Below are 27872 nucleotides of genomic sequence, written 5' to 3' on the forward strand. Positions count from 1 at the left end.
ATTCAAAACTTTTTTTATTCTATTTTTTTTTCAATTTTAGAAGCTACACATTTCAACTTAGGGGCAATTCAGTTTCCACTGTATTCTTATCTCTTTTCTAAAAAGCTCAGCTCGTAATAATATATCTTGTCTTGTCTTGTCTCCATAGTGCCACAAATATTAAGGACCCGTTCAGTCTGGCAGATATAGTGTGTTAACAGCCCAAATCCAAATATTTCGTACTGTTCAGTGGACATATTTTTAAACATGCCAGCCCTCTATTAACAACATGGCCCGTCACTGTTCACCAGCATTTGACTGGATGTAAATCTTCCACAGAAGGTGTTATTAATTTCTGACTCCTTCAGATTATTTCAGCATTTGACTACTTTACCCCACCAAACTTGATTTCCCCCAAATTTGAATTCCCCCAAATTATCATCGTCACCCCCTCAATCCATCCCTAACTCTCTCTCTCGCGCGCACGCCTCTCTGCGATCGACGCCGGAGGAGTGGCCGCCATGACTGGGCGCGAAAATTACCTCTGTTACATACATCACTCCATTGCTTAACCAAATCATACACATCTTTTCAGAATAAAAAAATCCCAATCGACTCACAGCTCATAGCATCTGCTCCGTTAATTTTGGTTGTTGTTTCCTCACACATGGGTGTCTTGAATTTCAAACAGCTCACCACGATACAACTTAAATCGAGATTCAAGAACGCCTCTCCGCACGGGGAGGTTCCCGCTCGCACCTTTTGCTCGCACCTCAGGGAGATTCGGTCGTACCTTTCGCCGCTCAATGAGGTTTTGTAGAAGTAAAGACTGTGGTTCATTTTTTATTACATCCAGCCTTTTTGCCCAAAATAATTGGGTGGGAGTGGACTCAAATTTGAGATTTCGTTTCCCGCTGCTAAGTTTTTCGGAAGTGTTGAGCAGGGAATTTTGAAGAGATGGTGGGGGCTATTTGGTCAGATTACATGTTGGAAGAGGCAACAGTTTTTAAACTAGTCACCATTTCATGTTCACTGAACATGCAAACTAAATTCTGTTCAGGTGGGGCCCACCACCTAATTCAGCCACATATTTATCTCACGGCCTAGATTCACTTCTTATTCAACTGAAATTCTTCGTTTATATTTTCTTAGCTTCATAAGTACAAAATCAACAGGATACACACTAGTCCAACTTCAAAACGAAACCATTATACATTCATACTAAAGTACTAATTAGGGGTGGGTCGATACGATATATCGTATCGAAAACGTTGTATCGTATATCGTATCGAAAATATCGATATGAAAGAATTTCATATCGTTATCGTATCGAAAGTTTTCGATATATCGAACTTTCGATATGAAGGATATCTATATCGTTATCGTATCGATATTTCGATATATCGTACCGAAATTCGATATATCGAAAATATCGATATATATCGTATATTCGATCTATATCGTATATTCGATATAAACGATATATCGTACCGAAATTCGATATATCGAAAATATCGATATATATCGTATATTCGATATATATCGTATATTCGATATAAAACGATATATCGAAAATATCGATATATATCGTATGTTCGATATAAAACGATATATCGCGATATAAGGAAATTCATATCGTTATCGTATCGAAAACTTATGATACGGTATCGTTTCGTATCGAAAATTACGATATATCGAAAATCCGATAATTTTTCGATATTTTTCAATACGATACGAGCGATATATCATTTTTTCGATATTTTTCCCCAGCCCTAGTACTAATACCTAAAGTTCAACTGGCTGACATTTGTATAAGAATAGTAATTGTAAGATGCAACAGAGGTGAAGAGTAATATCCAGCATAAGCATTAAACAAACAGACAATCCCAACAAAAGTATTCCTAAAAAGCGAAAAGGAACTGAGCTTCCAACCATTTGAAAGAAGACACACATTACAAGTAAGGAAGAAGTAACCATGTTTCTACCAAAGAAAATTCGAAATGCCATCGATATGGAACTATCAACCACAGGCTCAACCATAACTGGATGGTGTTCTAGATAATACATTCGCAGGCTCTCACTCATTCTTTAATTCGTTGTTTCTTGCACCCCCAATGCCGGATCTTGAATAAAACACGAGTCCAAAACTATCAACAATAAAATTATGAAACATCAAAATCCTAGTTCAACCTTGCATATTTACTGCAAATTCTACTGCTTTGATGCGATCGATGGTTCATACATATAGATTTGACTAAAACTATATTTTATATACTCAAAGATAAAAAAAAAAGAGGGAACATCATTTTAGGTCCATGAACTTTGCCAAAGTATCATTTTAGGTCCGTAAACTTTGAAAATCTTATTTTAGGTCCGTGAACTTTGAGTTAGTATCATTTTAGGTCCTTTTTACTATTTCCAAGTTTTTTTGGACGAAAATACCCTCAATACCTTAAAGAGGGAACATCATTTTAGGTCCATGAACTTTGCTAAAGTATCATTTTAGATCCGTGAACTTTGCAAATCTTATTTTAGGTCCGTGAACTTTGAGTTAGTTTCATTTTAGGTCCTTTTTACTATTTCCAAGTTTTTTTGGACGAAAATACCCTCAATACCTTAAAATATATATATTTTTAATAAATTTATCATATACTCATATTTTTTTATAAATATCTTTACAATATATTTTTTTCAAATTTTCTAAATATAATTTGACCTTAAATATTATCACTTAATTTTGTGACATGCAAGTAAAATTGCTTCTTCAATTTTTTATATTAATTTTTTTTAAATTGAATAAATAACTTTTCTCTAATAATAAAAAATTGAATAAAGATCTGAAAATTATATTTAGAAAATTATATTTAGAAAATAACTTTTTAGGGTAAAATTATATCAATTGAATAAATAACTTTTTAAGGTCAAATTATATTTAGAAAATTTGAAAAAAATATATTGTAAAGATATTTATAAAAAAATATGAGTATATGATAAATTTATTAAAAATATATATATTTTAAGGTATTGAGGGTATTTTCGTCCAAAAAAATTTGGAAATAGTAAAAAGGACCTAAAATGAAACTAACTCAAAGTTCACGGACCTAAAATAAGATTTGCAAAGTTCACGGATCTAAAATGATACTTTAGCAAAGTTCATGGACCTAAAATGATGTTCCCTCAAAAAAAAATTGCCTTGTTACGTAAGACACATTGACCAGTTTCACCTTTAAATGATTGATTACGAAAGAGAATTAAATAAAGCTAAAAAGAACATGGCCGTAAAAGTCCCCATCATTAAAGAAACAGTAAAGAAATCGAAAATAAAATATTTTAGGGATAATTAAATTAAAGGTTGCCGTAACAATAATTAGATTAAACCTGAATATGCGCTAGCACAAACTCACCCAAACATTACCTCCCCATCAAGAGAGCTTAAAATCTTATAACTATCATATTTATCTTCTTTATATGAAAAACCATTTTATAAGGGAGAAGATATTACACTTTGGTCATGTTTGGTTGACGAGAAAGTAAAGTTGGCAAGGAAAATGATTCCTGGGAAAATGAATCCCGAGAATATGATTTCTAATAACTTCACTTTCCAGTGTTTGAAAAATATCAAGATTTTATATTTTATATTTGATTTAAACACCAAACTAAAAATATACTATTTATCACTTTTTATTTATAAAAATTATAGTAATATAAAATTTTTAATAAATTATTAATTACAAATGATAATAAGTATATTATTATGATGGATAGTTTAAATATGGATCATCCATCATAATATATAACAATATTGTCACCATAGTTACATGGAGTATTATAATCATAAATGATTATAATAACAAATATGATTATTATTATTATAATTATAATATTTACGGATACTATAATTAAATAATTTAAAATTTCACTATGATTTTATTGATTAATTATTAGTTTTCAAAATAATAATAATTATTATTTATTATTATATGATTTATATTATATATATTATTTTTAATTATTCAATAAATTATTAATTATTATTATGATAATAACAATTATATATAAATATTATAATAATATAGTTATAATTATGATAAATTTAATTATAGTTATTTATTATACTGAAATTAAGTATGATTTATAATTTTAAATTATTTTTAAAACATTGTATTTAATAATAATAATAATAATAATAATAATATATTGCAGTATATATATGTAAGAATCCTAAAACTGAAAAAAAGAATATCTAAGAAAAGTTATGATTCAGAATCCTGGAAAGTTGTACTAACTTTCCTTGTTCTCGGGATTCTGATTACTTTCTCAATTTGATTAAAAATCGAAACAAACACATAAATTTAAAATGTAAGGAATCAGATTACTTACCCAATTTGAATGCATTTTATACTATTATTTTAATTTTTAAAAAAATGATTTACTTTTATATATAACTTTTTATTTTGGAATGTATTACTTTTTAGAATGATATATTTCAATTTTTGAGAAGATAAATACTTAGATAATACTATATCTCTTCCATTTACCTTTTCTTATTGGAGATTGCTCTGAAATAAAATTTTGTAAAGAGTCCGTATCATACTATCAATCTTGTGCTGTAAATAACTAAATTTTGTAAAAGTCCCCATCAATCTTGTACTGTATCAATCTTGTGCTGTAAATAACTAAATTTTGTAAAAGTCCCCATCAATCTTGTACTGTAAATAATTAATTTTGTAATACTTCCATGAGTAATCAAAACTTTTAGTGCTGTAATTGAACACAATCCTTGTTATATGGACTCGGAAAACCCCGAGCATAATACTATGTAACCCAATTCTTAAGACTAGATTACCGGTGTAAGTAAATTAAAGGCACCAAACTAAAAAGTGATGTAATCGAAAATAAAATTTTGTAATGAGGTAATCATTTTTAAACTAACCTGATATACACAGAATACTATAGTGCAAGCTGTAATTGAACACAATCTCCTATTCTATAAAATCACCCGCCACAATCTTCCAACCCAATAAAAACACCCAAATATTTACTGAAAAATAAAAACACCCAAATATTTAGTGAAAATGGAGGCGGAAACTCAAGAAAAGGCATCCGTGATGCAGAGAGTGAAGGGGCGGTTAGACAAGATCCGTAACACAATTAGCAGCGTCGAAAAGAAGCCAAGAGATTAGTCAAAGAAGATCCTAGAAGAGTCGTCCACGCCTTCAAAGTCGGATTAGCGATATCTGCGATTTCTCTTCTCTACCACTTCGACTTCTTCTTCGCTGGATTCGGCGTTAACGCAATGTGGGCCGTCATGACCGTCGTCGTCGTCTTCGAATTCTCCGTCGGTAAGAATCTTCTTCAAATTTCACTTTCGGTCGATTGTTAACTGATTAATTTTCAGGAGCAACGCTGGGAAAAGGTGTCAACAGAGCAATTGCGACCTTGCTAGGCGGAGCTCTAGGTATGGCGGCGCACGATTTGGCCAATCTGACGCCGGCGAAAGTGGAGGTCGGTTTGATCGCCCTGTCTCTTTGCGTAATAGGTAACTAAATTCAGATAATCATCGTTGATGATTTAGCGAATTTTTGATGGGAATAAATGCAAGTAATAAATGAAGATCACAACACTGGAAATTACGTGGTTCGATTTACTGAGGTAAATCTACGTCCACGGGAAGAATAGAGGGCAAATTTGTATTGCTTGATCTAGCTTACAGATTACAATGCTGATTTGCTATATGAGATTCCGGATCTAGAGGACTTAACCCTGGTCTATCTGATCTAAGTTCTATTTATACATTCGAACTAAGATCGTGGTTTGCAGCCCTGGTAGGGGGGTTGATAACTGCTTAATACCACTAAATAGATCGTGGGTGTAATGGAGGTCGTGGAGATCCTGCATGGGTCCACTATCTCCTTGTTCGGTCGAATACTGAGACCGAACTGCTGAACTTTGCCGATCAGCTTTTGCCGATCTGAGAGTTGAGCTCGATAGATCGGCTTTTACCGAGCTATAGGTTGTGACCGAACTCTTTGGTTGTGCCGAACTGATACTACCGAGCTATAGGCTGTGACCGAACTCTTTGGTTGTGCCGAACTGATACTCTTTCTTGGGTTTTGGGCTGATGGGCCGTCACTGCTATTGGGCTCGCAATTATTGTTTAGTTGTTTAGTTCGTATCCCATCACCACCCCCCCCGAAAAGCGAAGTGAATCACTTCGGCATTTTGGATAAGTGTAAGGGGGAGGCTGACGTCAGGGGACGTGCTCTGCACGTGTCTGCATTAAATGTGACAGCAAATCCGGCCAGAGAACCCAGAAAAAGTGGGATTTGAAACGGTGCGACGAATTTGAAACGCCTCTGCGAATCTGATAAATATTTCCTTTCTTCATCATTGGAAAACTTTTGCGATTATTTCTTCTGCATTCTCTCTCTTTTTCGTAAAATTTTCTTCCGCTTCTTCAAAAATTTCTTCAGAGACTTTCGACCATCAAAGAGTAAGAATCATGTCTTCTTCTTCTGAAACTGTTTCTGAATCAGGTAGTGGTAGGAAGGGGGGTAAGGGATCTTCTGACCGGAAAAAGTCCGGGGAGAAGACGGTAGAATATTTTCACAGCATTTTGAGTAAGGATACTGTGATATCCTTACACAGAAAATATTTTCTTCCTGGGGGGTTAGTGGTGATTCCCGACGACACTCATAGGGCTAACTCGCCGCCGGAGGGTTATGCCACCGTTTACGAAGCCTGCTTAGAATGCGGGCTTCGTTTCCCTCTTCCCCCCGCCTTTGTAGAGCTTCTTGATTTTTTCCAACTTCCTTTAGGTCAGGTGACTCCAAATTCTTGGAGGCACTTATCGGCCTTTGCTGCCGAGCTGCGTAGACTAGAAAAGGATCTGTCTCTGAGGGCAATCCTTAATTTCTTTCAGTTTAAGAGAAAGGGATCCTGGTTTTACTTGATCCCTTTACAGCCCTTTAGAGCCTTCTGTAAAACCAAATGGCCGATGTGGAAAAATCGCTTATTTTTTTACAATAGGACAGCGGCTCCGGACTTTTCCTGGAGAGGGCCGAAGTCCGTAATTCCTCATCCTCGGGTAGAACCGTTGGACGAGCTCGAGGGCGGGCTCAATAAGATTCCCATGATTAGGAAACAGTATTTGGAATCTGAGCTCGTCAAGGGTGACTTCGTGTTCGACTCCTCGTCTTCGGACGAAGAGACTGAGGGTGAGGATTTCTTTTTTATGCTTTACTGCTTTAGCGGCGAAAACTAACTTTGTTTTCTTGCTTTTTGGCAGTGAACATGCTAAGCAGGCTTGGTCGCAAATCCTCCGAATCAAAGGAGCCGGAGAAACCGAAAACCACCAGCTCGGCGTCCGATGCCGAGAAGAATCCGAAGAGGCAGAAGACCTCTTCGAGTCAGTCTTCGGATCCAAAAAAGCCGGGATCGACCTCGGCAAGGGGGAAGGCGAAGACTCAGAAACCCCCAAAAGCGCCAGAGAGAGACATTGTCCAGGGGGGTTATGGATCAGGAGTGGTTACGGCCACTTCGGAACATATCTCTGAGCCCTTTTTATGGCCAAAGGACTTTGTAGAGGTGAATTTTCTTCTTGATTTTCTGGCTTTGCTTCTTTCGTATATTTTTTTTGTGGCCCCTCTGTTGACTTTTTCCTTTTTCCATTTTCAGAGGAACAATATGCTCTGCAAACTCGTCACAGTTGAACTCTCTAAAGCGTCCAGCGATTATGATGAGATGCAGAGGAATTTGAATGCTGCTCGTCACCAGGCCGAACAGGCTCGGACAGACTTTGAGAAGGCAAGGGCCGCTATGATCTCGGCTCAGGATGAAGCCCAGCGTGCCAAAGACCAGCTCATCATCCAGAGAGAGCGGTCGAAACAGAGGGAGGCGGCTGCCGTGGTTGCTCAGGGGGAGGCTCTCCGTGTTTACACGGAGAAACTCTTTTTGAGCAATCAATTTTCGGCCCTTATCGGTGATCTGCTGAAATTGATGACCGATAATGTTGAGCAGGAACCCGAAGTCGTCTTGCCGCTGTATGGCCGAGAGATTGCAGCGCGTCTCCAGAGCCTGCCGCTCCTTGAGGAGCTTGCGTCTTCATCGGTCCTGCTTTCTGCTGAACGAGTCCGTAATTGCCGTGCTGACCGTGACGAGAACATGGAGGCCATCTTTGCCTCCTTGGGGCCTGTTTCACCCGCTTCAATTTTCAAAGAAGAGGGTGAGCAAGAAAATGAGGCCGGCAAGGAGACCGAGCAGAAGGATCAGCAGACCGGCGACGGGCACGCCGAGCAAGAGGTGCAGCAGATCGGCGATGGGGGCGCCGAGCAGGAGGGAGGGAGGAGGGAGGCCGAGGCTGAGACCGAGGTTGACAAGGAGAAAGAAGCTGAAACCCACAGGGAAGCCGGAGACGAAACTGGCGGAGTATGATTTCGTCTCCCTTCTCTTAGTTTAGTTTCTTTCTTTCTATTTGTAAAATGGCCTTGAAGCCCTCCTTGTGTAAATTTTTTCTTGTGAATGAAAAAAATTCTTCTTTCTACACTCGTGTCTTCCTTATAGCTTTTCTTAATCTCTTTTACTCCTCTTGTGGTTTACTGCCTGCTCGGTAAACTGAAATGCCGAACTGACATAGCTGCTTCGTATTCTTAACTCTAAGGAGCTGGAGGTACTTCACTGGAAGCGGCTATACTCTTTGGCTTTAAATGAAGCTGAGAAAAAAGCTATAGATGACCAGATGAAGTATGATGAACTCTTGGCTCGTTTAGTGGAGCTGGAGTCCAACAATAAGGACTTAGAGTCCATAAAGAAAGATCTGGAGGCCGAGCTGAATACTGTCATCGCTGAGAGGACTGCATATGAAGATTTCATCTGCGGGCGCGGGGGAATGACTATATCTGAAGTTCAGAATCAAGTTGATGAACTATGGGAGGAGCTTCATGTACTCCGGAAGAACAATGTGCTGGAGAGCTCGGCTTGCCAACAAGTTGTGAAATCATTGCGGCGCTTGGCTTCTCTGTACGACATCATTCTTTCCCGGCGTCCCTCAATCGAGAGATTCCTTAGCCGTTTCCCGCTAACAGATGCTCACACTCCAACTCAAACCTCTAATCCACTTACTCAAAATTCTACTCTAAATCAGCAACGGACTCAGGAGCAACCGGAAACGTCAAGACAAGAACGCCCTGAAGTTCGTAGAGGAGTTGTGAATATGAGTGAGCAAGATCAGCGAATGCTTCGTGAAGAGACTCTTCGCCGCCGAGGTGCTAGAACTTCCCGGACTCAGGGAAGAGGCGGTAGGTCGATCAGAGCATCTCGTCCACCTACTTATTCTTCAACTGCTCGGAACGCCCGAACTCAGCATCATGAGGATTTTTCGGATAGGTGGCTCAACTTTAGCAATCGTAGACAGTAGAATAGTCCTTTGTAATGGTGTAACGCATTCTCGTAGGGCAGCGGAATTGTATGCCCCACAAGACTTAGTAAATGAAATTTTTTCATTTCGCTTCTATCACTGCGTATTTACAGTTCAACGATTTTTTATTTCATTTATTGTACTCGTCCTCGGTCTTATGAAGTAAACTCTTCTTTGACCGGACTTAGTTAGTGTCCTTATTTGGCGAGTTTTATCGCTTGGATTGGACTTTCCCTAGTTAACCGGAGTGGTTTTCGGCTTATTGCAGTTCGTTTCAGACGAATTGCTTGTTTCTTAAGCTGAATTGTGGAATCTTGTATCTTCCTTAGAAGCTTGGACTCACAATTGTCTTTAATACATGATCTAAAAAAAAGGGGATCAGCCTTTAAGGAACAATATACCTCAGTAACATTTGTAAGAGACAAAACGCACATAACCCTAGGACCGAACTAGACACAAGAACAATAAAAATATGAAAGCACATAACCCTAGGACCGAACTAGACACAAGACTGACCGGACCTTGTCTCTTACAAATAGAACTTCTTGAGGTTGGAAATATGCCATGTTCGGGGTACTTGTTCTCCTGACATGTGGGTTAATTTATAAGACCCTTTTCCCAGGACTTCTGACACCCGATACGGACCTTCCCATGTGGGTTCAAGTTTGCCCAGCTTTTCTGCTCGGCTTACTTCATTGTTTCTCAATACGAGATCTCCCACTTGAAACTGCAGCTTTTTCACCCTTTGGTTATAATACCGGGTTACTTGCTCCTTGTACTTGGCTTCTTTTATGAAGGCCAATTCTCTTCTTTCTTCGGCAAGATCTAGTTCGGCTCTCAGTCCGTCGCCATTCAGTTCTGTTGAGAAATTAAGAGTTCGGGGGCTGGGTATGCCGATCTCAACCGGAATTACGGCTTCAGTGCCGTACACTAGACTGTACGGAGTTTCACCATTGGAGGTTTTTGGCGTAGTTCGGTAAGACCATAGGACTTGAGGAAGATTTTCTACCCATTGTCCTTTGGCTTGTTCTAACCGAGTTTTTAATCCTTTCACCAAAGTACGGTTTGTTACTTCCGTTTGTCCGTTTGCTTGTGGGTGAGAGACTGAAGTGAACCGCTGTTGAATATTCAACTCTTGGCACCAATTCTTGAATGTTTTGTCAGTAAACTGAGTCCCATTATCTGAAATGAGGATATGGGGTATGCCAAATCGGCAAACTATGTTCTTCCAGACAAAATCTAATGCCTTTGAGCTTGTTATCGTAGCTAATGGTTCAGCCTCCACCCACTTTGTGAAGTAATCCACGGCAACGATCAAGAATTTTATTTGCCGGGGAGCTTGTGGTAGTGGTCCTACTATGTCTATGCCCCATTGCATAAAAGGCCAAGGGCTTTGCATAGCACATAAATCAGTCTGCGGCGTCCTTGGGATATTTGCATGGATTTGGCATTTCGTACATTTCTTAACTAGCTGTACTGCTTCTTGTACCAAAGTTGGCCAATAATATCCCCATCTCAGAACTTTTTTAGCTAATGCTCTAGCTCCGATGTGGCTACCGCAAGATCCTTCATGAACTTCTCTAAGGATGTAATCCGTCTCTTCTGGTCCTACACATCGCAATAACGGTTGAAGGTAGGACTTTCTATATAGGACTCCTTCATGAAGTTCATACCGACGTGCTCGGCATGTGATTTTCCTTGCTTCTCTCTTATCCTCGGGCAGTTGTCCTTGATCTAGATACTTTAATATTGGCGTCATCCAGTTTGGTGAACTGGTTACTGAGTGTACTTCAGCTTCATCAATGCTTCTGTGCGGTAATTCCTCCACCTTTGAGCTCGGATATGAGGCCAACTTACTTAAAGTATCTGCTCGGCTATTTCCCGCTCTGGGAATGTGGATTATCCGAAAATAAGAGAAATTTCGGCTAATACTTTGCGCTTTGTCCAAGTATTTTTTCATCCTTTCACCACGGGCTTCACTTGTACCCAGCATGTGATTCACTATGACTTGTGAATCACAATGAATTTTGAGAGATTTGACAAGTAGATGTTGCGCTAACTGAAGTCCGGCAAGAAGGGCTTCGTATTCGGCTTCGTTATTAGTGGTTGGGAATAAGAACCGAAGTGAATAAGTTACTTCGTGTCCGTCGGGAGCGATAAGTAGAATACCAGCTCCACTTCCTGTCTTATTCGAAGCTCCATCTACGAATCCAATCCAACAGTCCGGCGGCTCTACTTCGGGTTTCTGGGGCTGTGTTAGTTCATCATTGGTAGGATTTTTCTGTTCGGCAATAATAGGGATTGCCTGATCGAACTTTGCCTCTACAAGAAAATCTGCCAAGGCTTGTCCCTTGATGGCTTTCCGAGGTAGATATTCTATTGAATGTTCTCCCAACTCTATGGCCCACTTGGCAATTCTGCCTGATGCTTCTGGCTTAGTCAAAACTTGCCGAAGTGGAAGATCGGTTAAGACGCATACTTTGTGAGCATAGAAATATGGCCGCAGTCTCCTTGCTGCATTTACTAATGCCAGAGCAATTTTTTCCAGAGGTTGATACCTTGTTTCGGGGCCTCTTAATGCTCGGCTTGTAAAGTAGATAGGACGCTGTTTTAGGCCTTCTTCTCGTACAAGCACCGCGCTAATGGTTTGATCTGATGCTGCCAAATATAAGAATATCACTTCGGCATCTGTTGGAGCAGAGAGAGTAGGAAGTTCGGTTAGATAACTTTTGAGTTCGTCAAAAGCCTTTTTCTGTTCGGCTCCCCACTCAAACTTTGGTGCCTTCTTCAAAACATTGAAGAACGGCATTTGCTTTTCGGCTGCTTGGGAAAGGAATCTATTCAGTGCGGCTAGACATCCAGTTAGCCTTTGCACATCATGTATGGACTTCGGCATTGCCATGTTCTGAACAACTTGAACCTTTAGGGGATTTGCCTTGAGTCCTTCCTTTGAAACCCAACAACCCAGAAATTTTCCCGAATCTACCAAAAAGGTACATTTTTGGGGATTGAGTTTGAGGTTGGCTTTTTTGAGCACGTCGAGAGTGGATTTGAGATTGTTTTCATACTCCGAAGTGCTTCTGCTTTTAACAACTATGTCGTCAACATATACTTCAACCTCTTTTCCGATCAGGTGCCGAAATAGCTTATCTACCATCCTTTGATATGTGGCTCCGGCATTCTTTAAACCAAATGGCATCTTTTTGTAAGCAAAAATACCGAAGTCAGTAATGAAAGCCGTTTTTGAAGCATCATTCTCATCCATTAAAACTTGGTGGTATCCTTTATACAAATCAAGAAAACAGAAAATTTCGAAGCCTATCAGAGCTTCTACTTTTTTATCTATGTTGGGAAGGGGGTAGCAATCTTTAGGACAGTGCTTATTTAGATCCGTAAAATCTATGCACATCCGCCATCCTCCTTCTTTTTTCTTGATCATCACAGGATTGGCCACCCAAGAAGGATATTTTACTTCAAATAATACATCCGCTTTCAGTAATTGGCGGACTTCGTCATGGATGACTTGATTTCTTTCTGCCGCAAAGAGTCTTTGCTTCTGTTTTATAGGCCGGACTGAAGGATCAATATTTAACCGATGTGTAATTACCTCGGGAGACACTCCAGTCATGTCCAACGGAGACCACGCAAAGACATCTTTGTACTCTTTGAGGAGCTGGATGGTCTTTTCCCGGAGTAGAGGTGTTCCCGCGAAACCGATCTTGACCGTTCTGGATGGATCATCTTCGTATAACTGAACTTTCATCGAGTTCGGCTCCGGTGTGACTTCGTTCATTTCGCCTGCCTCTGACTCCGGCTGCTGTGATTGCTATGCTTGATGGTGCCGATCTGATTGTTCGGCACTTTTAAGCGCAATCTGCAGACATTCTTTTGCTCTCTTTTGATCACCTCGGATGACTGCTATCCCTCCTTTAGTGGGGATCTTGATTGTGAGGTGATAAGTAGAGCAAATGGCCCGAACTGTGTTGAGCCAGTCTCTTCCCAGTATAATGTTATACGGGGATCGAGCTTTTACCACAAAAAACTCGATCACCGTACTAGAGCTAGTAGGCGCTCTTCCTACCGTAATCGGAAGGCTGATAATACCTTCAGGGCGGGTGTCCTCCTGGGCGAAACTTTTCAGAGGAAGTGGGGCCGGACTGAGCCGAGCTGGATCCACTTCCAGTTTATCAAAACATTCTTTAAAAAGAATGCTAACCGACGCTCCTGTATCCACAAACACTCTGTGGATCAGTTTGTTTGCCACTCCAGCTTGAATGACAATAGCGTCTTGATGAGGAGAAATGGCCGGGACGGGATCTGCATCTGAAAATGTAATTACTTCCTCCTTCTTCAGCCTTTTATGTGTTAGCTCCTCTCGATTGAAGCCTCTGCGCTCTGATTTTAGAGACGATTTAGTCTTCCCGGCTGGGAGAGCGTCAATAGTCTGGATCACTCCATCATATTGCGGCTCGTCATCGTCTTCGGGATCCTGTTGCCTTTTAGGATCCTGAGGAGCGCAGTTCGCACTTATCTGTTTCTTATTCTTTTTCGGCGGCTTGCTTTGGTATTTTTTTAACGTCCCTGCTTTCACAAGAACATCAATATCTGCTGCCAAATTTCGGCACTCCTCGGTATCATGACCGTGGTCTTGATGGAAGGAGCAATATTTATCCTGACTTCGGCGCGTGGCCGATTTTGTCATCGGCTTTGGTTTTCCGAACATATCAGAATGCAGTTCGAAAATTTCCGCTCTCGACTTGTTCAATGGTACGAACTGAGCGGGTGGTTTCTCAGGATTGAGACGTGGTCCCAATCTGTCTTGTACCGGTGCCCTTTGAATTCTTTCAAAAGGAGTTCGGCGAGGATGTCCCTGATCGCTATGATCGGGCTTCCTCTTGTCTCCTCTGGAAGAGCTGTCTAAAGACCGTTTTCGACGGTCTGCCTCATCAGCACGAGAAAGCTGGTCCGCAATGTCCCACATCTCTTGAGCTGTTTGCGGACTGCATTCAACGAGCTTTCTGTAGAGAGCTCCTGGCAGAATTCCATTTTGGAATGCCGAAATGACAAGTAGATCATTGAGATCATCTACTTGTAGGCATTCCTTGTGGAATCTTGTCATGAAGTCGCTAATCTTTTCATCGCGACCTTGACGTATAGAAAGCAGCTGAGCCGAAGTGATTCGGGTTTCAGCTTTCTGGAAGAACCTCCTATGAAAAGCATCCATTAGATCTCTGTAAGATCTAATGCTGCCTTGAGGGAGGCTATCAAACCACCTTCTTGCGTTCCCGATGAGCAGCTCGGGAAACAGCTTACACATATGAACCTCATTGAGACCTTGGTTCGCCATATTATACTGATAGCGTCCCAGGAAATCATGAGGATCCACTAACCCGTCATAAGTCACTGACGGAGTTCGGTAATTCTGTGGCAACGGAGTTCTGGTGATATCATCCGAAAATGGAGTCTTCAGCGCTCCATACATAGCGAATCCGACATCTCTACGGTATGGTGGAGATGGAGTTCTCCTGTGATTTCGGTAACAAGGAGGAGAAGGAACATATCGGTGGTGAGGATTCTTTCTCCTGGAAGATACGACACTACTGCGGTAGTGACTTTCATGTCTGGAGGGGGAGGGAGAATCCGCCGTTTTCTTCTCCGGCTTCTGGCTCTTTTGCAGGAATGTTAAGAACTCATCCTGCTTCTCAGCCAAGAACAACTTGACAGCCTCATTCAAATCGAGCTGCTGGGGAGGCTCGGTGCGATGACTTTTTGAGTGGTTTGTTCTTTCACCGTGAGAACTGGAGGCAGATTTCTCCCGAGGCTGTTTTCCAGACCTACGGGCTGGACTAGCTTCCTCACGTTCATCACGGACGGAAGTATGGGTATTATGTGATCTGGTACGCATTTTTTGGTCGTGGGTTCGATTCCCACAGACGGCGCCAGTGATGATTTAGCGAATTTTTGATGGGAATAAATGCAAGTAATAAATGAAGATCACAACACTGGAAATTACGTGGTTCGATTTACTGAGGTAAATCTACGTCCACGGGAAGAATAGAGGGCAAATTTGTATTGCTTGATCTAGCTTACAGATTACAATGCTGATTTGCTATATGAGATTCCGGATCTAGAGGACTTAACCCTGGTCTATCTGATCTAAGTTCTATTTATACATTCGAACTAAGATCGTGGTTTGCAGCCCTGGTAGGGGGGTTGATAACTGCTTAATACCACTAAATAGATCGTGGGTGTAATGGAGGTCGTGGAGATCCTGCATGGGTCCACTATCTCCTTGTTCGGTCGAATACTGAGACCGAACTGCTGAACTTTGCCGATCAGCTTTTGCCGATCTGAGAGTTGAGCTCGATAGATCGGCTTTTACCGAGCTATAGGTTGTGACCGAACTCTTTGGTTGTGCCGAACTGATACTACCGAGCTATAGGCTGTGACCGAACTCTTTGGTTGTGCCGAACTGATACTCTTTCTTGGGTTTTGGGCTGATGGGCCGTCACTGCTATTGGGCTCGCAATTATTGTTTAGTTGTTTAGTTCGTATCCCATCAATCGTGCAATTGGATAAAAAAGGTGTACTAAGTGTTTGGAATTTGCAGCTGCTGTGGCGACTTTTTGTCGATTTTTCCCAAAAGTTAGGGCGAGGTACGATTATGCGTTTTTGGTGTTCATCTTAACGTTCTCTCTGATATCGGTGTCTGGCTACCGCGCCGAAGTCGTCTTCGACATGGCGCACAGGCGGCTGACTACCATCTTGATCGGCGGCTGCGTCTCCATTTTGATCTGCATTTTCGTGCGCCCCGTTTGGGCAGGCAAAGATCTTCACAGATACACTGCTGCCAACATCGAGAAACTTGGGTGTTACTTGGAATTGATGTTCATTTTTCAATCTTGGATTTCTTTTGAGAGAATTTGAGTTAGATCCAAATATTTGATGTGACTTTTATTTAATTTTTTGTTTATAGGCAAATGACTTTAAATTTAAAGGATGGGTTCAAAGTATTACTATCATTCTACGACTAGACAATTGAACACATGGTTTATTTCATTCTATTGTATCAGGTTTTGGGAATGTATACTTCGAAGAATCATACGACAAAAATCTAGCACCACTCAAAGATTTCAAAACTGTGCTCATCTCTAAAGACACTGAAGACTCTTTGGTGAGTATTACTAGATGGAGTAATAGTTTTCCCGTCCCTTAAATTAGAAAATTTGAGAATGACGTAAGTTTTAATATGCAATTGATAAATATGAGAAAGATAGAAAAAAGTAGTTGGATTATTGTTAAAAGATAATGAGGCTCACCTTATTAGAACGAAATACGTATTAACTCAATTGTCAACTCTGACTTCATTCTGATTGTATTTATTGCTCGTTCAGGTCAATTTTGCATGGTGGGAGCCAAGGCACGGCAAGTTCCGGTACCGGCACCCGTGGGACCAGTACCTCAAGATTGGGTCCGCAACCCGTGAATGCGCATACAAGATTGACGCACTCAATTGTTACCTCAACTCGGACGTGCAGACGCCATTAGAGCTTCGTACAACGATCCAAGACTTATGCACTAAGATTAGCACTAAATGCAGTTTAGCTCTCACGGATGTCGCAATCGGGCTTCAGACAATGACATGCCCTTTGTCAAGCGAGAAACACATTATGGACGCTAAAGTTGCGGCCAAGACACTGAAGGCCATACTCAAAACTGAGCTTTGGCACGACATTGAATTCCTCGATATAATCCCAGTGGTGACAGTGGCCTCGTTGCTGATCGAGATTGTCACTTGCACGGTAAAGATAGCTGACTCCGTTGAGGTGCTAGCGACGAAGGTGAAGTTCAAGAAGCCCAACCCAGAGATGAACAGGTTGGCCAGCCTAGAAAAGGTGAAGAGGATCCCAAGTATTGAAGCATCGCTTAGTGTTAACATTGTGTTTGAGTGATTAATTAGTACTACTACGATTAGCTATGTGATGGAAAATATAAACATGAATCGTAGTTCACTATGCAAGCACGTAGGGGTGAAAAAAAAATCGAAAATCGAATATCCGAGCCGAACCAAATCGAAATTTTGAAATTCGGTTCTGTTTTTTCGGTTTTTTGGTTCGGTTCGGGTGAAAAAAAAACCGAAAAACCTAATTATATTTTAAATATAATATTATATATATTTATTCTATTAATTTAAATATATTATATCATATATATAATATATATTCTTTTAATATATTTTATATAATATGTATTATATATATTCTATTAATTTTATATTATATATTTATATTATATTAGTATATATAAAACAAAATAAATTATATATATATTAATATATACTCCGTATTTTTTTCGATTTATTCATTTTTTTAGTTCAGTTTTTCGGTTTAATCCTAACTGAATCAATAGAGGTGTATGGGATTCAATAAAAGGGTAAAACAATCTTTTCAATAGAACTTGTCCAATTCCCCTTTAGGATCTCTTATGGCATGATACTTTTGACCTCCTAAGCACATCTATACATCCAAGTGACAGAAAAAAGGAATTGTATAATAGCTAGATTTGTTTCAAATTAAACTTAACTTCCCAAGTTGTATTCATATTAAAACCAAACAATCTTATGTCCATACCTATTACTAATAGTAGAAGATATAATTAACTTCATTTATAAGTGATAAGTCGTACACTTTAAAGAAGAAAGTAGAAGATTTTATTTATTCAATATTTTATGACATTTAACGCTGAATCGGCGAAATAAACACGTAACATAGAATTTCGATGTAGGGCTTTCATTCGTAGTAGCATATAAAATGATGAAATTGTAAATTTGAGAGGTTGTATGAAATTATGAATCGGACCTCGTAGGTTCCCCAAGAAGATGATTTTTTTTTTTAATTTCGTTGATGGATTAGTGATCGCAGGCGTCATAGATTTTGCCATTGGATTCAATTGATTCATACCCAAGCTTTAATCCACATTGGAACAGAAACTATAGGTTTGTGAGTCATGATATGTTTTGGTTTGGTACGTAGAAATAAACATGAGTAGAGGTTAAATTTTCAAAATTTTATTTAAAAATAAATTTTCAGCTAATTTAAATTATTATTAGGGGGATTTTATATAGTAATATATACTCCACAAAATATGAAGAAATTTTTTAATAGAAAAAAATAAAAAAATTGGATTCATTAGGGGCTAAAACCCCTCCCTCATTACATGTAAGTCCGCCCATGATTTACATCATTGTTATACCTTGTGAATAAATATCGTCGAGATTAAAAAGCGAAGGTTCAGATAATTTAGAAATTGGTTGAATAGAAGCGGACACTAGGTGGTCCATCCATGAATACTGTATTATTATTTTAATAATTTGGATTATGAATTTGGAATATACACAAAAAAATGATGTCGAATTTGGAGTAATATTTTTCCCCCATGATAACCGATCAAAAACTCATCTCATTATGTCACATAGCATTTCTCCCGCACGGGGACTAGTCGAATCCTCTCATCACACCATAATACTACTCCATATAATATTTTTCCGTGGGGATCGATCAAACCCTTTTATCACAACATAATGAAATATGAGTAAGATAAACTTAGTGGAATATGAGGTGTATTATCAAAATTATAAATGACAAAATGAAAAATTTATTGGTGGACGAAATAACATTCATTACTATTTGTCTAATCGAATATAGGGAGTATAACATTCATTACTATTTGTCTAATCGAATAATAGTTTATAATGCATAATATATGGTAAATGTAAAACAGATGAACTGAACAATTAAATGTTCAACTCCAACTACATAAGGCGGAGTATAAAAAAATTGTCATTTTTTTTGGAAGGGTTGTGATTTAGAGACATAATGTCTCTATGCCATAATGCCCCTATGTCATTTTGCCATAAATATAATTTATATTTTGACTTATATACCCTAATGTTATTTTAGAAAGATAGCTTAGATTATGAAAGTTAAACTAGCTAGTATTTATTGTATCCATAGTTTTAATTAGAGTATTTTAAGTCTTAATTATAATTTTATGGAATGGTGCGACAATTTGATTTTCTTTTTATTCTTTGCATACTTACTTAACAGTATAAACTTTATCAATTAAATAAGTAATTTTTAAAACCCACATATTTTTTACGAGAAAGAGCTCATATGATTTTTCAAATATAAAATTAAAGCTTATTGCTTTAAAATATAATTTACTTTTTTTTTATAAAAGTTACTCTATTACTTTAATATATTAAAGATATTATATATGACTAAAATTATAATTCTTCCGAGTAAAAGTTAATGTTTTTTACTAATAAAAGTTATTCTTCTTACTAATAAAAATTATTATTGTAATATAAAATATCATTATTTTGAATAAAAATTACTCCATACTATTATTTTTGTGAATAAAAATTATTGTTATGATCAATGGAAGGTATTGCTTTTAAAAGATCAATAGTCGTTTTGCATTTATCATACGATGACTCAAACCCGTTGACATATCAGTTGGAAGCATGTTATCAATTAAGTTGCACTTCATCATTGTATAAAAATTACTCCAAAAATTAATATTTTTGTTCTTGGATTAATAGATACATTCATTTACAATGTTCTACTAAAAAATAAGAATTAAATGAAATTAGAATTTGAAAAGTAAATAGTTAAAATAAAAATTATAAATTTTTTGAAAACAAATACGTAAACTCAGTCAGTATTAATATATCATGTATCAAATTTTAATTTGTTTCATGATATTAAGAATTGACTTAAGAACTCTAATGATTTAATAACATAAAAGACAAAATACCAACTACATAGCTTAAAATATTAAATAAATGAGTTAAAAATATGTGATTATTATTTTTTTTATCCGACTTAAGAACTCTAATATTTTAATAGCATAAAAGAAAAAATACCAACTACATAGCTTAAAATATTAAATAAATGAGTTAAAAATATGTGATTAATTTTTTTTAACAAAGTTCGACTGTAACGCTCTAAAAACACTTTATAGAAATTAAACTTTAAAAAGTAAAGAATTCAAATCAATATCGTAAACTCGTAACGAAAGTCCTTAATCAAATTTTAATTTATTTCATAATGAGCTTAAAACTCTAATACTCCTCTATAAAGAAAAGGAGAAAATAAACTACTTATAAAATTTAATTATGATAGAGTTAGTTTGAAAGATATATCCTGGACTAATTAATACCGTAATTTGGATTAAAAAAAACCCATGTATGACTTTATTAATTTATTTCATTTTGCATGGTATATCTTCAATTAACTTATTATTAAATGTTTGATTATTTTGTATTAATATTGGTTTTATTAATTATTCTAAACCAAAAATTAATCAATTTAACTTATCAACATTTTCGAATTTCAAATGAATCACAATCAACTTTTAACCAATAGAATTATCAAATGGAGATTTGTTGTAACTAATTATTTAATACGAAAGTATTAGGACCATTGGCGGATCTGGGGGGTCGCCCCCTCCCGGTCGTTCGGACCTTTCCCTTGAATCTAGTCGAAAATAGCATATCCGCCCCTTCCGTGGAGTGTAGAAATCAATTTGTTTTCAATAAAATTCGTATAAAATGTGGTCGGCTGGTCGTTTGGTTGTTAGATTTTTAACTAAATTGTCTAGGGTTCAATCCTTAACAAGTGCATATTTTTTTTCATTTTTTACATTTTTATTTTATCAATTCATGTTTCTTCTTATTATCAAAATAATACCTTTAAATACTTTATGAAATCTAAACTTTTACTAATTTGCATATATTATGTTGTTATATTTATTCTTTAGTTAAAATAATTTTTAATCTTGTGTTAATATATTTTTGTCCTAAAGTACTTATAATTTGTGATTCATGCATCTTAATTATTCTCTATGTAACAAAATAAACTTTTAAATATTTTTGAAATCTAAATATTTACTGCTCTACTTATTTCACTTTTGTATATAATATTTACGATGATTTTGAATGTATATAACATTTACAATAATTTTATATTTTTGCATGAATAATACATATTTGCAAGCTAATGCATGTTTATATTTTATTAACGAAGTTAGTGCTACTTAATATTAATATAATATTATTTATTTTATTATTAAAAATAATATTAAATCAAATATTTAATATTAAAATATTAAATTATGCCCCATAATTTTCTGGGTCTGGTTCCGCCGCTTATTAGGACTATGGCATAATCATAGGGGTAGCAAATCTCATTCATCTTAATAAGAAGAGATAACGGCTGCAGGGACAAGAATGTATATTTACAAAATATTAATTTAATAAGAAATGAAATTCTATTTAAAATGACTACTTAGCCCATTATCGCATTGCCATCGTGTCTCTAAATCATTTCTCTATTAATAATACCCCTTTTTAGACTATGTTTTTTTAATACTTACTCCATAATTCATCTTTATTCTAATGCATTATAGTAACAAGTACTGGAGTATAAAATTCCGCAAAGGTTACGGACCAAATTGTTCTTTGATTCAAAAATAGATTATTTTTTTGTTTTAAAAAATTTCTTCATAGTTGAGTCATTTTCATATATGACATAATAATTAATACTATTTTTTTCACTCTTTCTTTACTCTCTCTATTTTATTCTCTGCTTTATTCACTTTTTCCTCTATTTTCTCTAAAATTTTTTTTGTCTCTCTTACTTTTTTATATCTTTCTACTAACACACTAAACCTCTTTTTTTAACTCCGAGCTAAAAAGTTCCGCCTCAACTATGAGGGAACATAGAAATAAAATTTAAGTTTTTGTATTGATTCAGCACAAAAAGGAAACGTGGTTGGTTCACTAGTGTGCGACGGTGCGTAGCAAAATCCAAAACAATTTTTTGGCGAGACGAAACGCGTAAACTACTTGATTCTGGTGAACTACTGTAAAGATCCATTTAATGTTCACACACACATCCGCACGGATATCTGTGGGTGTCTCGCACTCTATAAATACCCTTTGTTCTCCAAATTCAACACTCGATTAACAACTTGAAGCAAAAATGGAAACACAAAACCAAGAAAAGGTGACAGCGGTGAACCAAATTAAATGCCCTTTGGGAAATATCGGAAATGCGATAACCGGCGTCGGAGCAGAAGCCCGAAGACTGGCAAAGGAAGATTCGAGAAGGATCGTCCACGCGTTCAAAGTGGGATTATCCTTAGCATTGGTTTCTCTTCTCTACTATTTCGACTTCTTCTACGATGGATTCGGCGTTAACGCAATGTGGGCCGTCATGACCGTCGTCGTCGTCTTCGAATTCTCCGTCGGTATGTCTTCCATTTGACGCTATATACGTTACGACTTAATTATGTGTATTGATTAATTTTAAAATTATAATTTTGCAGGAGCAACGCTTGGAAAAGGGGTGAACAGAGCGATTGCGACGCTGCTCGGCGGAGCACTGGGTTTTGCGGCTCACGATGCAGCCAGTTATACCGGCGATAAAGTGCAAGTCATCTTGCTCGGTTTGTCTGTTTTCGTCATAGGTAAATTAATAATCACTCAACTTCATTTTTAGTAGAAATAATTGTTTAAACTAACTAATTTCTTCAAGTGCAGCTGTTGTGACTACATATTGTCGATTTTTCCCGAAGATAAGGGCGAGATATGATTACGGGCTACTGATATTCATCCTCACATTCAGTCTGATATCTGTGTCTGGCTATCGAAACGAGGAGGTTTGGGACATGGCTTATGGGAGGCTGACCACCATCTTGGTGGGCTGCAGCGCCACCGTTTTGGTCTGCTCATTAGTATGCCCCGTTTGGGCAGGTGAAGATCTTCACAAACTCACCGCCTCCAACATTCAACAACTCGGAACTTTCTTGGAAGGTTCGCTTCGCTTTTTAGTGCAGTAATTTATTAATTAATCAGTTCTGTGCTGTGGTTTTATTGAGTTCTTTGTTGTCGTTTTAAATGTCCCAGCTGTTGTTTGACGAGTGCGTTTTCGTTACTAAAATAATGTAGTTTTTGGACGAGTTTACTTCCAAGAAGAAGCGAAAGATGACAAAAACCAGGCGTTGCTCAATGATTACAAATCTGTTCTCAACTCTAAAGGCGTCGAGGACTCCTTGGTGCGTTGTTTTTACCTATATTAAATAATGGTCAATTTAATTTTAACATCTAACACTGTTATATTTTTTGACGTTAGGTAAATTTTGCGAAATGGGAGCCGAGACACGGTAAATTTAGGTACCGACACCCATGGCACCAATATGTCCAAATTGGCTCTCTCACTAGACAATGTGCATACAAGATTGAGGCACTAAATTCTTATCTCAACTCAGATGTGCAGGTAAAATTAAATTATTTTTTAATTAGGATTGGTGTAATTTAAAAAGTTAAACCAATTAGTACGTATTGGTGCAGACGCCATTACAGCATCGGGAAAAGATTAAAGAAGCTTGCAAGAAGATAATCTTAGAGAGCAGCTCTGCGCTGAGAGAGGTAGCAATGGGGATTCAGACAATGACATGCTCCCCATCACGTGACATCCACGTTGTGAATGCGAAATCTGCTGCTGCGAAGCTCAAGGCCTTGATGAAAACCGGGCTCTGGTCCGATGCCGACTTTCTCGACGTAGTTCCCGCAGTTGCGGTGGCTTCGCTGCTGATCGAAGTAGTGGGGTGTACGATGAAGATCGACGAGGCCGTTGCCAAACTCGCCTCGTCGGCCAGATTCAAGAAGGTTGACCGCGAGGTCAAGAGAGAGATAAGCTTCGACAAAATGCAGAGAACTCCTAGTATTGAAGGATCCCATATTAATATTTTAGTTGAGTGATGAGTGTTTATGAATTCCTAGACTTTAGCAAATAAATATACAATCATTTTGTGTTGTATAGTACTACTTGAACTCCTAGTACTAAAGAATTTTGGATGTTTTGAGGAAGCATTCTATACATTTTGATCTATTGATTCTCACTACTACTATTTTCGTTGTGGACGTTCAAATTTTTGTTTAGAGATTTATAATACCATCGTCCTTTTATATTGATAACAAAAATGTATGTGTTGGTTAACGATTGGTTAATATTCGATGCAAAAAGAAAATTTATTTTATTTTAACACAACATCAATTTTGATAATTTCTTTTTTCATCTTATGAAATGGAGTATCATTTAATTATTATAGAAACCATATCTTTCCTAAATAAATCAAAATTTTAAAATTTGCATTAACTTTTTATTTTAATTATTTTTATAAAAGATATATAATCAAATTAAATATTTACTTCGTCTGAAAAAAAAGTCTCACTTTTCTTTTTAGTTCATTCTATTTCATCTGTCCGTGAAAAAAATGTCTTATTTTATCATTTTGGGATGTCTGCGATATAAAGTTGTATTTCCCATTTTATGTAAGTGGACCCCACTATTCACCCAAATCATTAGAGTCGCATTTTATTGTAAAATCGATATACTACTATAAAAGTGAGATCTGCATTCCACTAACTCATTTTCTCGTTTTGTTTTTACCTCGTCAAACAGTTTCTTAAATTTGTCCTTGACACTATAAAAGGCATACACTGATAGTATTAAAATCATATTTTCCCTTTTTATAAAAAGCAAATCATCATTAATACATTTAATTACACTTTCTCGTCTCTTTCTCCGTTATTACTTCAATTATATTTTATTTCTTTCAGTTAATATATTAAAATATTTTTTTTCTTTCTATTTAATACAATAAATGAGACTATAAATAGTAGATGTAGGGACTATTAAAAGGTCATATTCATATTTCCCTTTTTATAAAATGCAAATCAACATTATTACATTCAACTACTCCTTTAATACTTCAAATTTCTAAAATGTCTTTCCATCTCATAGTATAACACCTTTTGTAAATGTAGTGCGTATATAATTTTCTAAGAATCCTAACGAAATTTTAATTGCAGTTTTATAAATATGAATTTTGTCAAATAATACTCCTTGATGGTATTGTAAATGACATTATATTGGTGTGATGACATTGTACAAACTGACGTGATTATAGTGTATATAATTAGTGTGTATAATTAATTGATGTAATAAATTTAAACTAGTGTGATGACATTGTACAACTGAAATGGTAAAATTGTACTAACGTACTAGTGTGATAACATTTTACAACTGACACTCGTATAACTACTGTGATGACCTTGTATAGCTATTTAAAGGTATACCTATTTAAATTTACTCGTATTCCTTTTTGAGATATTCTAATAAGTTGAGTTATTTTTTTAATAAAAAATAAAGTATCTAATTCCTCTTATTTTATTTTATCATCTACTTTACTTTTTCTTTATTTTTTATATTTTATTTCTCTCTCCTATTTTTAACACAATTTTTTAATCTTCGTGCTTAAAAGTTTTGACTCAACTTAGTGAAGACGAAGGAAGTACTATAAATTTTGTCAAGTGAGCATACACAGGTATATTATATTGTTAAAATTGTAATAAAATTAAAATTAATTAAAAAATAATCATCTCTCTTTTTCTGTCGGTTCTGATGAAGATGGTCCTTACTTATTAAACAACATCAATTGATCAACACACAAATAAAGTCGATCTTTTGAGTAGGTTTAAAAAAAACAAATCACACATAAAAGAGGGCATGTAGAACGGCTGTTAATAAGCTAGTTAAAATGAAATAAATTAGTATGGAGTATCCAACACCATTAATTATACTACTAATACAAGTATTAGAAAAATTGGATGGCAGGTAATTGGGAGGGAAGGGTTTTATTTGAATTGATAAAAATAATTAGCAGTTGCGACTATTAACGACATTTTGGTTTCATAAATATTAGTAATAGGATCGAAATGATTAAAAGGAAAAATTAATTAGTGTCCCAGTAAATCATGGATAACAAATTTATAACTCTATGAGTTGAATAAATTGGAGAGCAAGTATGAAAAGGACAGAAATGGTGTCAAAGGCCGGTGCTGACAGTTGAAATTGCAAGACCGAAAAGTTGTTTAATTATGTCTCTACAATCTGCTACCAACAAAACAAAGTTAAGCCACTCATTTATATTCTTCCCACATATGTCTTGCCTTGCCTCATCCACGTTCTTCCACATGGAATTATGACAAGACAAACCTCGAAGTTGGTAGACAACATAAATATAATCAATGATTAGTGACTTCAAATAATGTTTTATGAGTATTATGGATTAGTACCTTTACAAGTATTAGTACCAAATCTGCAATTAATCTATTGTACCCATTATATATCAATGCCTATAGTATTGTATTATTTCAAAACTATGGAATAAGATTTTATTCTATAGCTTTAGGAAATGTTTCATACGAATATAAATAGATGCGACCATTATTTTTATTTAAAATTAGTTTAATGTAACATAAATCGACTAAATTGACATTAATAATTATTCGTCATTTTGTCATTTTGGTACGTTCCGTGGTAGTGAAGTAATTTTCTTTTTTTAGTAAAAGTAAACTCATTTCTTCTCACTTACTTTACCCTTTCTTATTTTATTATCTTTTCATCTCTCTGTCTTTTACTCCCTCCGTCCACAAATAGGAGTCTCATTTTGCTATTTTAGTCCGTCCGCGAATAGGAGTCTCGGTTCACTTTTACCATAAATGGTAATAGGGTCCCACCGTCCACTAACTCATTCCACTTACATTTCATTTAAAACTAATATATACAAGTGGGATTTATATTCCACTAACTTTTTTCCACCAATTTTTCTTAATTTTTTAAAACCCGTGCCGCCTAGAAATGAGATTCCTAATGGCGGACGGAGGGAGTAAAACATTAACACCCAGCCGGTGTTGAAGTGTACCAAAACAGCGAAACTGTTGTATCAAGATATAATTATATTAATAATTATACGAAGCTATAAGCAATTCCGTTCTCGTCCAGTGGTTTGGATATCTGGCTTTCACCCAGGAGACCTGCGTTCGATTCCCGGCAACGGATGTTTTTTTTGCCTTGGTTACTTTTCAACGTGCTGTATCTTTTTTCTCAAAATTTACTCCTTTAAAAGTCTATTTCGTTAAGAAATTAGTTGAAAAGATTAAATACTTTTTACCGACTTAGTATATTAAATATTTAATCAAATAATGATACCTAAATTAATTCCTTTGCCGGAAAATAGAACAGTGTGCGTTACACACACAATTTGATTAACGCATATATACGGATTAGCATTAGTGCATTACGTTAGTAATTAGTAATTTTGCTACTACTATCATATGACTAAGAATACACCAATATACTTTCATTTAACAAAATTATAATTTTGCTCGAGAAATATATTCGTAAAAATGATGAAAACAACTCAAACTCGAAACGAGGAGTGATCGCTATAGAATTTATGCACAAATCGAGTTTAGGTTTTGAGCATTCAATTTCAAAACCCCTAAACAAGAAACCGAAACCAAGCAAAATCCACCGCATCTCACCCTTCTCTTTTTCCCCAAAAA

At 36.6% G+C, this 27872-nt stretch overlaps 2 protein-coding genes across 2 annotated transcripts; both read left to right on the forward strand.

The window, feature by feature from the left end:
• Positions 1-4988: 4988 nt before the first annotated feature.
• Positions 4989-17524, forward strand: LOC121803833 (aluminum-activated malate transporter 2-like). The gene is made up of 4 exons (XM_042203426.1): positions 4989-5321; positions 5378-5518; positions 16468-16568; positions 16789-17524. The coding sequence occupies exons 1-4, from the start codon at positions 5276-5278 to the stop codon at positions 17344-17346; spliced, it is 846 nt and encodes a 281-aa protein (XP_042059360.1). The 5' UTR covers positions 4989-5275; the 3' UTR covers positions 17347-17524.
• Positions 17525-22434: 4910 nt separating this feature from the next.
• On the forward strand, positions 22435-24443 carry LOC121797684 (aluminum-activated malate transporter 2-like). The gene is made up of 6 exons (XM_042196342.1): positions 22435-22708; positions 22787-22927; positions 23001-23273; positions 23409-23515; positions 23593-23736; positions 23811-24443. The coding sequence occupies exons 1-6, from the start codon at positions 22441-22443 to the stop codon at positions 24219-24221; spliced, it is 1344 nt and encodes a 447-aa protein (XP_042052276.1). The 5' UTR covers positions 22435-22440; the 3' UTR covers positions 24222-24443.
• The last annotated feature ends 3429 nt before the right edge of the window (positions 24444-27872 follow it).

The sequence above is a fragment of the Salvia splendens genome, chromosome 1 (genome assembly GCF_004379255.2).
Source record: "Salvia splendens isolate huo1 chromosome 1, SspV2, whole genome shotgun sequence".
Classification (NCBI taxonomy): Eukaryota; Viridiplantae; Streptophyta; class Magnoliopsida; order Lamiales; family Lamiaceae; genus Salvia; species Salvia splendens.

What these genes read in the sequence shown, in the direction of transcription:
- LOC121797684 (XM_042196342.1), top strand. Translation starts at nt 22,441, where the DNA reads ATGGAAACACAAAACCAAGAAAAGGTGACAGCGGTGAACCAAATTAAA. An exon ending in ACTCGGAACTTTCTTGGAAG is followed by an intron (nt 23,274 to 23,408) that starts GTTCGCTTCGCT and finishes AAAATAATGTAG; the next exon opens with TTTTTGGACGAGTTTACTTC. An exon ending in ATCTCAACTCAGATGTGCAG is followed by an intron (nt 23,737 to 23,810) that starts GTAAAATTAAAT and finishes GTATTGGTGCAG; the next exon opens with ACGCCATTACAGCATCGGGA.
- LOC121803833 (XM_042203426.1), top strand. Translation starts at nt 5,276, where the DNA reads ATGTGGGCCGTCATGACCGTCGTCGTCGTCTTCGAATTCTCCGTCG. An exon ending in CCTGTCTCTTTGCGTAATAG is followed by an intron (nt 5,519 to 16,467) that starts GTAACTAAATTC and finishes CTATTGTATCAG; the next exon opens with GTTTTGGGAATGTATACTTC. An exon ending in AAGACACTGAAGACTCTTTG is followed by an intron (nt 16,569 to 16,788) that starts GTGAGTATTACT and finishes TTGCTCGTTCAG; the next exon opens with GTCAATTTTGCATGGTGGGA.